The sequence below is a fragment of the Hevea brasiliensis genome, chromosome 16, assembly GCF_030052815.1.
Source record: "Hevea brasiliensis isolate MT/VB/25A 57/8 chromosome 16, ASM3005281v1, whole genome shotgun sequence".
Taxonomy (NCBI): Eukaryota; Viridiplantae; Streptophyta; class Magnoliopsida; order Malpighiales; family Euphorbiaceae; genus Hevea; species Hevea brasiliensis.
In genome coordinates, this window is record NC_079508.1 from 18,967,143 (window position 1) to 18,980,571 (window position 13,429).

The 13,429-nt window shown below is 33.9% G+C and overlaps 1 protein-coding gene across 1 annotated transcript; it reads left to right on the plus strand.

Moving 5' to 3' along the window:
- Positions 1-4,514: 4,514 nt before the first annotated feature.
- On the plus strand, positions 4,515-13,208 carry LOC110659800 (guanosine nucleotide diphosphate dissociation inhibitor 2). The gene is made up of 13 exons (XM_021817843.2): positions 4,515-4,868; positions 6,216-6,278; positions 6,363-6,446; positions 6,557-6,664; positions 6,764-6,936; positions 7,364-7,475; positions 7,594-7,674; positions 7,801-7,863; positions 8,009-8,110; positions 8,253-8,377; positions 9,664-9,874; positions 11,817-11,891; positions 12,875-13,208. Exons 1-13 carry the CDS (start codon positions 4,782-4,784, stop codon positions 12,920-12,922), a joined length of 1,332 nt encoding a protein of 443 aa, XP_021673535.1. The 5' UTR covers positions 4,515-4,781; the 3' UTR covers positions 12,923-13,208.
- Positions 13,209-13,429: the final 221 nt, after the last annotated feature.

Below are 13,429 nucleotides of genomic sequence, written 5' to 3' on the forward strand. Positions count from 1 at the left end.
AGTGAAGTTTATCAGATCGAGATTTCCAGAATTTTCATTTGAGCAGTAATGTTTGGATGGCTATAACTCCCTCTAGAAAACTCGGATTTAGGCGATTCTTGAACCAATGAAAACCTAAGGCACAGTAGAACATTTCATATGAAGAAAGTTAGGCCAAATTATGAACTTAACTTGATCAAATTACTGACCAAAGTTGGACCAAAATCTGCCAAAACCCAAAAGTGCAGCATGAACAAAGACGTGAACAGTAAACTTATTTTGGCCATAACTTGAGCTACAAAACTCCAAATGGAGTGATTCAAAAAAGGAAATTCAACTAGACAAAATAAGGAACAACTTTCATGTTTACCATTTCCTCAAATTCCCACTGTAAAAATAACAAATGGAACAGTAAAGATGAAGCATAAAAACCGAAAATTTTGCTCAATTAGCATTAAGCTTAAAAATGGTATTGGCAACCAATACCAACAAGTTTGAAATACAAAATGTGGTATGTTTGAGGTGTTAAGACCAATACACCTATTTTCTATCCAAAAGTCAACATTTTTGTTGACCAATGAGGTGAATAGTGACACCAAAATCAAAAATTGGCAATTTTGCCAAGATGACCTAAGCTTTGAGAAAGTGACCAAAACTAACAAGTTTTGAATACAAAATGTGGTATGTTGGGAGTATTAAAACCAATGTACCTATTGTTTATGCAAAAGTCAACATTTTAGTTGACTAATGAAATGAATAGTGACATGAAAACTTGAAATTCAAAAATTGTGAAACTTAAAAATGCAAAATGCCCTAGTAGGCCTAATGTGATTGGTTTGGATAGTTTGGCATGCCAATAGGGTATTATTTTAGCAGTACTGCGAAAGGAAAGGCTTTATGCCTGTATTCATGGCTTTATGCCCGTATTCATGGCTTTTATGCCGATTATGTGATATCATGGCTTTTTAGCCATACTGACTGCATACGTGGTTGACGTTCTGCGTCCCATGGTATAACGGCCCGAGACACCGCTGTGTCCAGTGCCAACGACCCGTTATCCAGTCTAGTCGTTCAGTATAGGTTACTTGGGCATGGAAAAGTATAACTGTAATTGAACTGATTGTTAAAGAAAATACGAAAATTAAATATCAGGAATGATTACGATAGAATACAAAGAAACTCAAGATCATGAAGAAAATAATTAACAAAATGCATGAAGAAGTTAATATCATAAAACGTAATTAGCCCTCGACTAAACATTAAGTTGGTAATTATTCAGTTCTTAAAGAACACAATAGCTAAGAAATTATGATTTTTATTTGCATATTATATTTTCTTGTATTATTGGCACCACTAAGCTTTATGCTTAGCGCGTCGCTTTTGCAACGCGTAGGTACTGAAGATTTGGACAGAGGGCCCAGTAGACCACAGATTCGGTAAGGCGCTCACGCTCACGATAGTGTCCGTGTCACCTCAACTTCTGCAGTGCATTGGTAGGACACTAGGTGTCATTTTGGCATTCTGTAATAAATTTTGATTTTCTCATATGTAATGAAACTTATGTAATGTATTTTGATTTTCATGTAAATAATGCAAATTTGTGTTTGTAAATGGAAAAGTGAATATTGATCTGTGATTGTTACATGACTATCAAATGAGATGAATGATTGAAAATTGAAATTGAGAAATGAATGGTTGACAAATGTTGAGATGATGATTATTGGAGTTTGAGAGTAATTGAATACGAATATATGAATATTGGAAGTGTTTTTCACAGGTTCCGAAGAACTGTTTTCTCCATTTTTAGCCGGTACTCTGCCGGATTTTCTATAAAATTTTCGGAACCTTAAATAAATTATAATTTCGATAAATGGCTTAAATAAATTATATTTCACAAGTTATATTCAAAAGGAAGAATAAAAATGAATTAAGATAAAATAGACTGCTCGGCACACTGAGTGGCATAACTTGCTCAGCTACACTGTAGTCGGGTAAGGGGTGTCACAGAAATTCAACTAGACAAAATAAGGAACAACTTTCATGTTTGTCATTTCTTCAAATTCTCACTGCAACAGTGCTTAATGGAACAGTAAACTTATGCTTCAAAAACTGAAATTTTCTGCCCTCTTGGTTTTAAGTTAGAAATGGTAATGGTGACCAATTCTAACAAGTTTTAATTGTAAAAATATGGTATATTGGGAGTGCCAAAGTCAATGTACATATTGTCTATCCAAAAGTCAACATTTTTGTTGACCAATGAGGTGAATAGTAACACCAAAACTTGAAATTCACAAATTGAAGAATTTAAAAGTTTCAAATGCCCTAGTATACCTAACAAGATTGGTTTGGATAGTTTGGCATGCCAATAGGGTTCGATTAGCGATTGCACATGGCAATTTGCCATTCTCAGGATTTTATGGCTTTTAGCCATTCGACCTTGTATTGAGCTTTGGCCTTGTGCTCGATGTTATCACAAATTGTTAGTCGCTCATTGCACACCGGGAGATGCATATGTGACCGATGGTGTGACGCCCGAGATACTTGATATCCAAAGGCCGCTTACTGCTATCCATCCGATCATCTAGTGTAGGTTACTTGGGCAACCAAATGAATGAAAGTGGACAAAGATAATGAAATAATGGATACACCAATACCAAACAAAGAATTCATACACATTCTTTACATACTTATTTTTTTTTGCTATTTTCTTTTATTATACTATTGCACCACTAAGCATTATTGCTTAGCGCGTTGCTTTTGCCACGCGTAGGTTCTGGAGATACAGATCGTGAGCCCGAGAGACCGCAGATCGGGTGAGTCCATCCTCAGCTTACGCACGGTCCGTGTCACCTCAACTTCTACAGTGCAGTGGTAGGACACTAGGTGTCATTTTGGTATTTTGTAACTAAATTTTTATTTTCTCATATGTAGTTGAACTTATGAAATGTATTTTGATGATCATGTAAATAATGAGAATTGTGTTTGTGAATGGAAAAGAGAATGTTTATTTGTGATATATACTTGATTATCACATGTGATGGATGTTTGAGAAATGAAAAGGTTATTGAGAACTGAAATTGAGAAATGTTGTGGATATCTTGATATTGAGATTTTGTTGATGAATTGAAGTTGGGATTGTTTGGAAATTATTTGGAAGTGTTTTTAACAGTTCCAAGAACTGCTTTTCTCCATTTTTAGCTTGCAGATCACTTGATTTTCTTTAAAAATTTCCGGAACCTTAAATAAATTATAATTTCAATAAATGAACTATATTTCACAAACTATATTCAAAACTTTGATAAAAAAAAATTAATTAAGGTAAAAATAAAGTGTGCCGGTACACCGTGTGACATAGCTTACTCGGATACACTGTAGCCGGGTAAGGGGTGTCACATAACCGATTTATACTCCACTTCATTTATTTTTTTTCAACCTTAATTGATATTTATTTAATTTAATTTTGACTCCTCACTCTAATTTAAATGTGGTTCCAGACATTCTAACTGTCCGAACAGATTTTAGTCACCAGAACACTAGAACGTACGAAACTTCCTATAGTGAGAATGTTACAACATACATAAGTTTTATTGTATAATTTTTATCTTCCATTTACCCAATACCAAACACATCGTAATTATTAATTTGCTAAAGTCAAGGTGAAACCCTAAAATCTGTGATTAAATTGATAATTAACATTTATAATTTAAGGATATATAGGATGAATTTTGACAAATGCAAGCTTATTTATCTTTAGCAAGGGCTAGCTGATATCATTTTGTGAAGAGGAGGTTTTTTTTTTTTTTTTTTTTTTTAATTTGAATCAGATTGTGGGGGCCATATTGATTTTGACAATTCTATTTTGATTTGAGTTGGATTAATCTAATGATTGGATTTTTTTTTTAATTTTTTTAAATATAATTTGAATTGAATTAGACTAAAATCAATTATTCAGATTAAAATTTAATGTCTCTATTCTGTATGTTCACCATAAAAAAAAAAAAATTGAAATCAATCCTCTTCCAAGACAATTTCAATTTCAATTCAATTTAAGTCTATAAACTACTAGCCAATTTTAGATTTAAACTTAGTCCACTAATTTGACTCAATTTCAAATCCAGCCGCAACCATGGCCTTATTTATAGGGAGTGAGTTTTATTGGTCTTTATTAGAATCAATATGCGTCAAAGACGTCAGAATTGCCAATCCACTATAAATGAGGATATTCCTTATTTAAAAAATTATAATGAGAAATAAAACTTCCATATTTATTTTTAAAAAAAATATTTAAATTTAAAAAATTCAATAAAAGAAAATGTCTAACATAATAAAAATATAAAATTAATAAAAATATTCATTATAATTATATAATTAAATTAAAAAATTTTAGGCCAAACTATATAAAAATTTAATAATTTAAAATAGAAATATTAAAATAGCATAATTCTTTTCTTTACTTTTTCTTTTTTTTTTTTTAAGTAAATTCTTTTCTTTACTTAGTGCACCTAATATCTCGCTTTCTAAGATTTATCCCTGTCCTCTTTCCCTTTTCCTTTGGCTTCTTGTTTAATTTTTTTTTTTCGCAGCTTCTTGTTTAAATTGTCATAAATTAAAAAAATAAATAAATATAAATACATTTAGGTTTCTCCATTAAACAAATAAAGTATCTCTCGCTCCTCTTTATATAGCAGACTTCGTCTCTTTCGTCTTTCGTCTCCTTCTGTTTGTGATCCATATCTTGACCTCACCTTGAAAGCCCTAAAGTATCATCTCTCTCTGTTGGTGAATTAATCTGAATCATAATCATGGATGAAGAGTACGATGTGATAGTGTTGGGAACTGGTCTCAAAGAATGCATCCTCAGTGGTCTTCTTTCTGTTGATGGGCTCAAGGTCGTCTTCTGTTCTTCCTTATTCTTCTTTTTTACACTTCGCAGTTTCTATTTCACTACTTTAGGTTTTCATAGAATCAACTTATTGACTACAAGGTAGACTTTTTCTGACAGTATTGTCATTTTTTTCTATATAGCATACGTTGGTTGGCTTTTGAATCCAACTGGGTATCTGTGATTTCTTTGCTTTCTCATAGATCTGGATGTTTGAGTCTGAATATTTTAGTTGTGGGTTTGTTTGCTTTGTTGACTTCCTATCTGTGGTTGGGAGATCTATGCATTATTTGTATTTATTGCGTTGTTCCAATTGAACTGGACTAAGAAGCTCTCTCCGTGACTTGAAGTTGAATTGCTGTAGTTCTAATGTCCTTGCATTAAAAACAAGTGTAATTTTTAGTTCTCCCTGCCTTTTAGTTTTAGAGGTAGTTGAAAGGTTATGAGGGAAATGTCATGAGTTTTTAGATTAGTTTTTGAATGGTGATTTGTTTAATGGATTGTGGAGTTAGGCTCTCTGCGGGCTTCTTTAGCAGTTTACATGGACCTGCAAATGGATCTTTTCGCTTGTAATGCAATTCGTTGTGTATTTTCATTATACTGCCCATGATATCTGGACTTAATCCTCTTTACAATTGATCAATTTTAGTCATCATCCCTATAATTTGTCAGGGCTTTACCATTTTGCATATCCTATACTGGTTTACTAAAATTGAGCAGTTCTTGAGTGCGGGATTTCCATGAATTAACACCTTTGAGATTGGATTTCATTTTGAAACGATAGTGTGGCTTTCATGAAGAGTAACTAGTAAGGTGCTGTGGATATCAATATGAGGAAGAGATTATTGGGTTTGGTCCTTTGATTGTGATCACAACTTGGTGTTTTGTTTATATTTGCGTTTATGGTTACAGCTTTTGACTCTTGCAAATTTCTGTAATTGATTACAATATTTCTGGACAGCCTGTGGTACTCAGCTGTTGCTTATCAATATTTCTGTAAGAATTTGATCCCATGTCTCTTTTAGCCATTTACTATATTGGGCTACATGTATGATGGACAGCCAATCTCTTTTTTTTGTTGAACAAATTCTGTTGTTAATCTAAAGTAGAAGAAATGTGTTAGATGCTTTGGATGTTGTTTTTGACACTTTTTCTTCTTCTAGTTGTTTTAGAATATAAAAGATAGTTCTGAAGTAAAGGTTTTAACTTTTTTGTGATTTATAACAACATTGTGTTTTATTTGGATCATTTTGGCTTTTCTACTCACTTGTACAAGTACACATTTTATGCTCATATAATTGCTGTTTTCCTTTAGTACTGCACTAAAATGATAGCATGCTTGATTGTGAGCCAGGTTCTGCACATGGATAGAAATGACTATTATGGAGGAGAGTCTGCATCACTTAACCTTATTCAGGTCCCAATCATTCAATATTTGTTGTATTACTAACAATTTTCTTGTATTCTTGTAATTGCTTTTGATTGAATTATTTATTTACAGCTGTGGAAGAGGTTCAGGGGAAATGATAAGCCTCCAGCACATTTGGGTTCAAGTAGGGATTATAATGTGGACATGATCCCTAAGGTGTTTTGTTTTTCTCTAGAACTATTCCACTTCGTGTGTTCTTGAACAATATTTTTTTTTGTCAATTTCTTTAAATTTCTGCTGAAATGGTTGTCTGCTTGGTTGGCTAGTTTATGATGGCCAATGGCAATCTTGTACGCGTCCTCATTCACACAGATGTTACCAAATATTTGTACTTTAAAGCAGTGGATGGCAGTTTTGTCTACAACAAAGGAAAGGTACAATAATTTTCTAGCTTTTTGGGATTTGTTTTTAGCTTGGTTTACATTTTGCGACATTCATAACTTAAATCTGCTGGTATTGAACTACTTGAATAGGTTCACAAGGTGCCAGCAACTGACATTGAGGCACTTAAATCTCCTCTGATGGGTATTTTTGAGAAGCGCCGTGCTCGCAAGTTTTTCATATACGTCCAGGATTATAATGAAAATGATCCCAAAACACATGAGGGAATGGACTTGACTAGGGTGACAACCAGAGAACTGATTGCGTATGCCCTTTTCTTCGCCTATGTTTTCTCAAATGTCTTTGTTGTGGCTCTTTTCTGTTATTGAACTGCATTTTCATAGTTATGTATGTTTTTAACATTTATAAGTCATTTGGGGTGGCCTTGGGGCTTTGGAGGAGAAATGGGGTTAGTAATATTTTGGAGGAATGGTAAATAAGGAAATTGTAGTTGTATTGTTTGAGGTGGGAATCAACAAATTGGGGGAGAGAGGGGTGAGGATTTTGATAACCTTATATAATGTGAGGAACAGAACACATAATTTTGAATTAAGGATATCATATTTTATTACCCTTTTTCAGATGATTGTTTTAATTTATTCTATACCTTTTTTCTTCTTTCATTTATATTCACTACTAAATGAGTTGAGCACCCTTTTCCATTGTTCTTATTATATATTCACTTTTGATAGAAAATATGGTCTTGATGACAACACAGTGGACTTCATTGGTCATTCATTAGCGCTTCATAGAGATGATCAGTACCTAGATGAACCAGCACTGGATACTGTGATGAGAATGAAGGTGAAGAACTGTTTGAAGTTTTAAACATGATGTCTGATCTGCAGGTTTTGAATTCTTATTGAAAATTCCATTTTCATAATGCTTTTCTTAAAGTTTCTTCTCTCATATTATGTTGTAGCTTTATGCGGAATCTCTTGCCCGTTTTCAAGGAGGATCGCCATATATTTATCCTTTGTATGGATTAGGAGAGCTCCCACAGGTCAATCTCACTCCCTTCTCCTATCTTTAGCCCTAGATGAAATGTGGAAAAAAGAACTAGGCTTCATTAAAATGGTAGGATTTGTTGATGTCACTTTATTTTCTTGTGGATTTGTTTCTCTACCAGGCATTTGCACGACTTAGTGCTGTTTATGGTGGCACATATATGTTGAATAAACCTGAGTGCAAGGTACTTGATTACTTTCCTGAAATTGGATATTTTTATTATTATTCATTGCATAATCTTGGTTTTGTATATACAAGCAGGGTGCTCGTCTGAATTTAGTCTTTGGAGTGGATGTGAAATTTGATATAAGCGTATTGCTCTATTTCAGGTAGAGTTCAATGAGGAAGGCAAAGTTGTTGGTGTCACATCAGAAGGGGAAACTGCTAGGTGCAAAAAAGTTGTTTGTGATCCTTCTTACTTGCCCAACAAGGTATGGATTATTTTGCTAAATTTGTTATCACCTGTTGAAATAGAAACTTGAATAATTATTAAAAAAAAATACTATTGAAATCATTTACCCTGAAGATAGAAGTTGAATGTTCTATTCCTGAAAATTTTATGCATTTGAACAGGTTAGGAAGGTTGGTAGGGTTGCCAGAGCAATTGCCATCATGAGCCACCCAATTCCAAACACCAATGATTCTCATTCAGTTCAGGTTATCTTGCCTCAAAAGCAGTTGGGTCGCAGATCAGACATGTGAGTTCCACATGCTACCATTAGTCTCACAAATATCTCTTCCCATTCCCATCCCAAAGTTATTAGAAGTCGAAGGATTAAAATTGTTCCATTTCCCGCATTTCCCTTTACTGTGAATGTGAATTGTTTATGAACACAACATTGACTTGACTTGAATTAAGCAAGGATAAATTAGCAGGACCTAAAACACAAGAGGGATAACTACATTTGTTGTTGTAGAAGTTGATCTTCATAACAATTACGTTCTAATTTTCTTTTTTCTTTCTTTTTTTTTTCTTTTTTTTTGTTAACAATCAAGTCCTAAAACTTTTAAATTGCTCTCCATTAGTCAAATGCTAAAAATAATTTTTTTTTTAATTTCAGCCCAAAACTTATAAAAAATTACAATCAAGTATTAAATCTTTTTTTTTTTAGTTCAACAAAAGAATATTTTCTTGTAATTTTCTTCCCTCAAACAACAAATAAAAATATTCTAACAATTTTTTATTCATTTATCTTTAGGTCTCCAATTTTTACATATACTACAACTGAGATTTATTTTTAGATTTATTTTTTGTTTCTTTAATTGGAATTCTATGTATGATGAATTTAAACAATGAAATTGACATTGTTATTTGTTGTCTTATTTTTTTAAAATATAAAATGTGGCTCAAAAATTCAAGTATTTTCTTGAAATATTTTGATTATTGTTGGGGTTTGAAAATTTCATGGGAAATTTTGATGGTTTGTTGATTTTGAAATTTCGATGATTTTGTGGAATGTTAAAGGTTTTTCTTGTACAAATTGAATAAAAAAGTTAAAAATATAGTTAGTACTTGATTATAATTTGTGAAAAGTTTCAGGACTGATGGAAAAAAGGTATTTTTAGTGTTTGACTAATGAAATTTGGCATTGATTAATAGTTAGGTCTTGATTGTTAAAAAAAGAGAATTTAGAACTTAATAATGAAAATGGCCAACTTATTGGGCTGTAGTTTGGATCTTATATGGAACATTATGCCTTCCCTCCTGCAGGGTAGGTTTTCCTGATAGTTGAATACTGTCCTTCACCAGGGCTCCAATTGATTGAATTTTGTGTGTTTGTGGATGGTTATCATTTGTTGATTGTTGTGGTAAGTTGCTTGTCTTCGTCTTCTTTGGGTTAGCTGTCCAAGACTTTTGAATGGATAATCCTACCTGATGTAGCTTTAAGAGAAACTTTCAGTAGTTTATGCTTTAACTTGAAAAATCAATGTTGGTTCTCTCTTCCTTTCTCTTCTTAATTCTGTGATACTTTGTGTTGAGCAGGTACCTTTTCTGTTGTTCGTATACTCACAATGTTGCTCCAAAGGGAAAATATATTGCGTTTGTTTCATCAGAGGCAGAAACTGATCATCCTGAGGTTGAATTGAAGCCAGGAATTGACCTTCTAGGTCCTGTTGATGAGATATTCTTTGAAATTTATGACAGATATGAACCAGTGAATGAGCCCTCTTTGGACAATTGCTTTATATCAACGGTAAGTATATCACCTAATATAGAAATTACTATTCCCTAAACTATTTGGCAAAAGTTTAGTGCACTCATGACCTTTTATTTGACCGTTCCGACCCCCAACTTTTTATTTTTGACCTATTGCACCCTTCAACTTTTTATTTTTATAATCAATTAGCACAATTTGCTCAACTCAATAATAAATAATGGGTAAATTACTATGAGGTCCCCGTATCATGTCAAAATTCATTATTTGGTCCCTAAAATTTTTAATCCCAATTAAAATGTCCCTCTATTTTGTAAAATCAAACTATTTAGTCCTTCCATGATAGATTCCATAGTGAGAGATGAAAAGACCAAAATACCCATCTCCATGTAACCGCTAGCAGTATCTTCTCTCTCTGCTTCTCCACCACAAGTCCACCACCACTCTCTGAAACCCTAGGCCAACCCATTGTCATTCTCTTATGCCCATGCCCACATATCAAGCACAACAAATGAACTAGGAAATCCACCTGCACAAATTCACAAATCCATCATCAGTCAGAGGAAGTGGCAAGAAATGGACAAATCCACAAATTCATAGCCTCTGGAAAATATCCACAAATTTACAGTTGAAGTATTGGGCAATAGGTTAGTAACCACAAATTAACAGGAAGCTCTTGCATGAAATTGAACCATATCCAGTCTTAATAATTGCTGCAAGTAATTCATCGTCACTTTGTTACTGCATTTCCTTCAAAAACATAGGACAGGAAGCAAGCTACGAATGCCGATCTAGTCTTTGCTAATGATTCCTGGTGCTCCTTCATCTTGACGTCGCCCATGCATTAGAGGATGGAAATGCGTACGTGAAATGGGTTGTGGGTGCTGTGAGGAGGCAGTGGTGTGATGGTGGTGTCCAGCTTGGCAGTATGGAGAGCGCAAGACTGTGTGACAACTGGTTCTTCCTCACACGGCGGTGCTGAAAGGAACTTGTGAGAGGAAAAGGGTGGCCTTATGTGATTGAAGGGCTATCTAGATGATGATTTCTGGGAAAATAGGGAAACTGCGAGCAATGGCATGCAGGTGAATGTTGTGGAGGTTCTCTGTTTCGATTGAATAAGGCTTTATGTGGGTCTCTCTCAAATAGCAATGGAGGCTCTAGTTTCTGTGTTGGGGAAGAGTAGCAAAATGTTGGGTCTGGAGAGATTGGCCTAAGAAGGGTGCGGGACCAGGTAATAGAAGAGACCAAGTTCTGTTTGGTAGAGGCAAGTGAAACCAGAGGTTATAGATGGCGGTGGCTGCGGTGATGGTGGGGGGTGGCGGCCGTCTGTAGGAGTGGTGGTGGTGGACGGGTGGAAGTAAGAGGGAAAGGGCCATTGTGAGTTTGGGGAGGACCTTCATTTTGGGGCAGAGGAACAAAATGATAGAAATGGGGTTAATTTTGGAAGAGAAATATATTTTCTTTCCTCTGACCAAGGCTATAACTATTGACTAATGTTTTCCGCCTGTTAAGGCTAATAGAAGGACCAAATAGTTGAATTTTACAAAAATGAGGAACATTTTAATTGGGTCTTAAAATTTTAGGGATCTACTAATGAATTTTTCCATTATACAGGGACCCTATAGTAATTTACCCACTAATGATTAAATAATAAAGTATAATCCATTATAAATTGAAAAAATAGGGATATATTAGGTGATATATTTAATCATTTTCTATTGACAAATTTGAAAATCTGTCTATTGGTTAGAAAATTACAAATTAAATGGTGCAATAGGTCAAAAATAAAAAATTATTGATGTAATGGATCAAAATAAAAAAATTCAGGGTGCATTGGACTTTTCCCAAATAGTTTAAGGGTTAATTTAGGTAATTGGCTGTAAGCATATTTTAGTTCTCTTAATGATTGCTCTGGCATGCTCATGTGCGTGCCGCTTTGCCTCCGTTGTTACCTAATTGGATTACTTGTAATCTTCAACAGAGTTATGATGCCACAACTCACTTCGAGTCCACTGTCACAGATGTTCTCAACATGTACACCTTGATCACTGGAAAGGTAAGAACCTACATTTTCCTATGTCAATTTCTTGTTCAAGTCCACTTATTAAGGTCAAAATTCTGGTTATAGAAAATATCATTCATTTACTTGGAGTTCTTAAGTCTGGTGTTGATGCTGTTATTTACTCGTAACATTTATTAGTTATGAACACTAGAACATCACTTCACAGAAGTAACCAAGTGAACTGTATTAGCTCCCCCTTTTTCGGAATTTATTATGTTTTGTTAGTATCCTATGACTTGCATATTCTAAGTTTTGTTGAACCCGATTTGGTGAGGTATTTTACTATTTTGTTAATATGGTATTTCTGGACTTGTTCCATCTGGCTTAATTTTTTTACTAATCATTGAGTGTGTTGGGAGAATCACTTGATTACAGTTTGTTGGTTGAAATATCTAATTAAAGCTTGTGCTTGAGCCTTTGTTTCTCAAACTGTTAAATTGGCAGTTTGAATTTGCAGGTCTTAGGTTTGAACGTGGCTTGACATTCTATATAAACTTTGGATGGAAAATAAGGGGGGGAAAAACTTTACATGCTTGTTCCTTTTTTTTTTTTGGAGCAATGCATGTTTTTCTATTGTTTTAAAATTATTATTAGGGTTCATCAAATTTAGAATTGGTGGCAATTGTAGCCAAAGTTGAGTTCAGAAGGCACACACCTAGAGAGAGAACTTGGTCCCTATGCTATAAATTTCATGATCCTTGTGGATAATTTTAAAAGAAGTGGCCACAATTGAAGAAGCACGTAGAATTGGGATTTTCTTTTTAGTCATTTACCCTTTTATACTATGTTCTGTTTAATTATAACTGGCATTATTTTGTCGAAGCACTTGATCATTTGCTTCGACAAATAGTCCCTTGAAATTGAAAGAAATAAAGAAAACAGCATTAGTAATTGTTCAAGTCATTCGCATGTTTTCAGTTGTTTCTATCAACAATTCTAAATTTATATTAAAAATTGATTCTGATTTTGGTATTCAGGTTCTTGACCTGAGTGTGGATTTGAGTGCTGCCAGTGCTGCAGAATGAGGAAGCTGCTTTTACATAAACTGATGCTTAGCCTTGTTCTAAGCTCCTTGAAGAGGTGGAAAAGGACTTGGTATTGGTTTCCTATATATGTTGTAATAAATTCATGTCTAAATGCACTTTATTTGAATATGTAAGACTTGAAACTTTGATCTGGCTGTGTTGTGGAAATTTGCAATTTCTGCATTGTTGGTCACTTGTGGAGAGGGTATAATTTATTTGTTCCCAAGTGCTAAATTACAGAACTGAAACCTTTCTACATTAATGAAGCATGGGCTGTTCTTTTTTATTCCTTGGAGATCTCATAGTTTTGGAGATACATATATTTTTTAGTTCAGCATGAGATTTATTGGAAGGTCGATCTTGCCATGGTTTATTTTGAAACTGAATTAGTCTAATCTGAAACTAAAATTAATTGAAATCCAGTTCAAAATCGGCCTTGAACTGTATTGACATTGGCCAAGGTCGATCTGGTTTCTAGTTAAAATAAAAAATTTGATCAAATTGGTA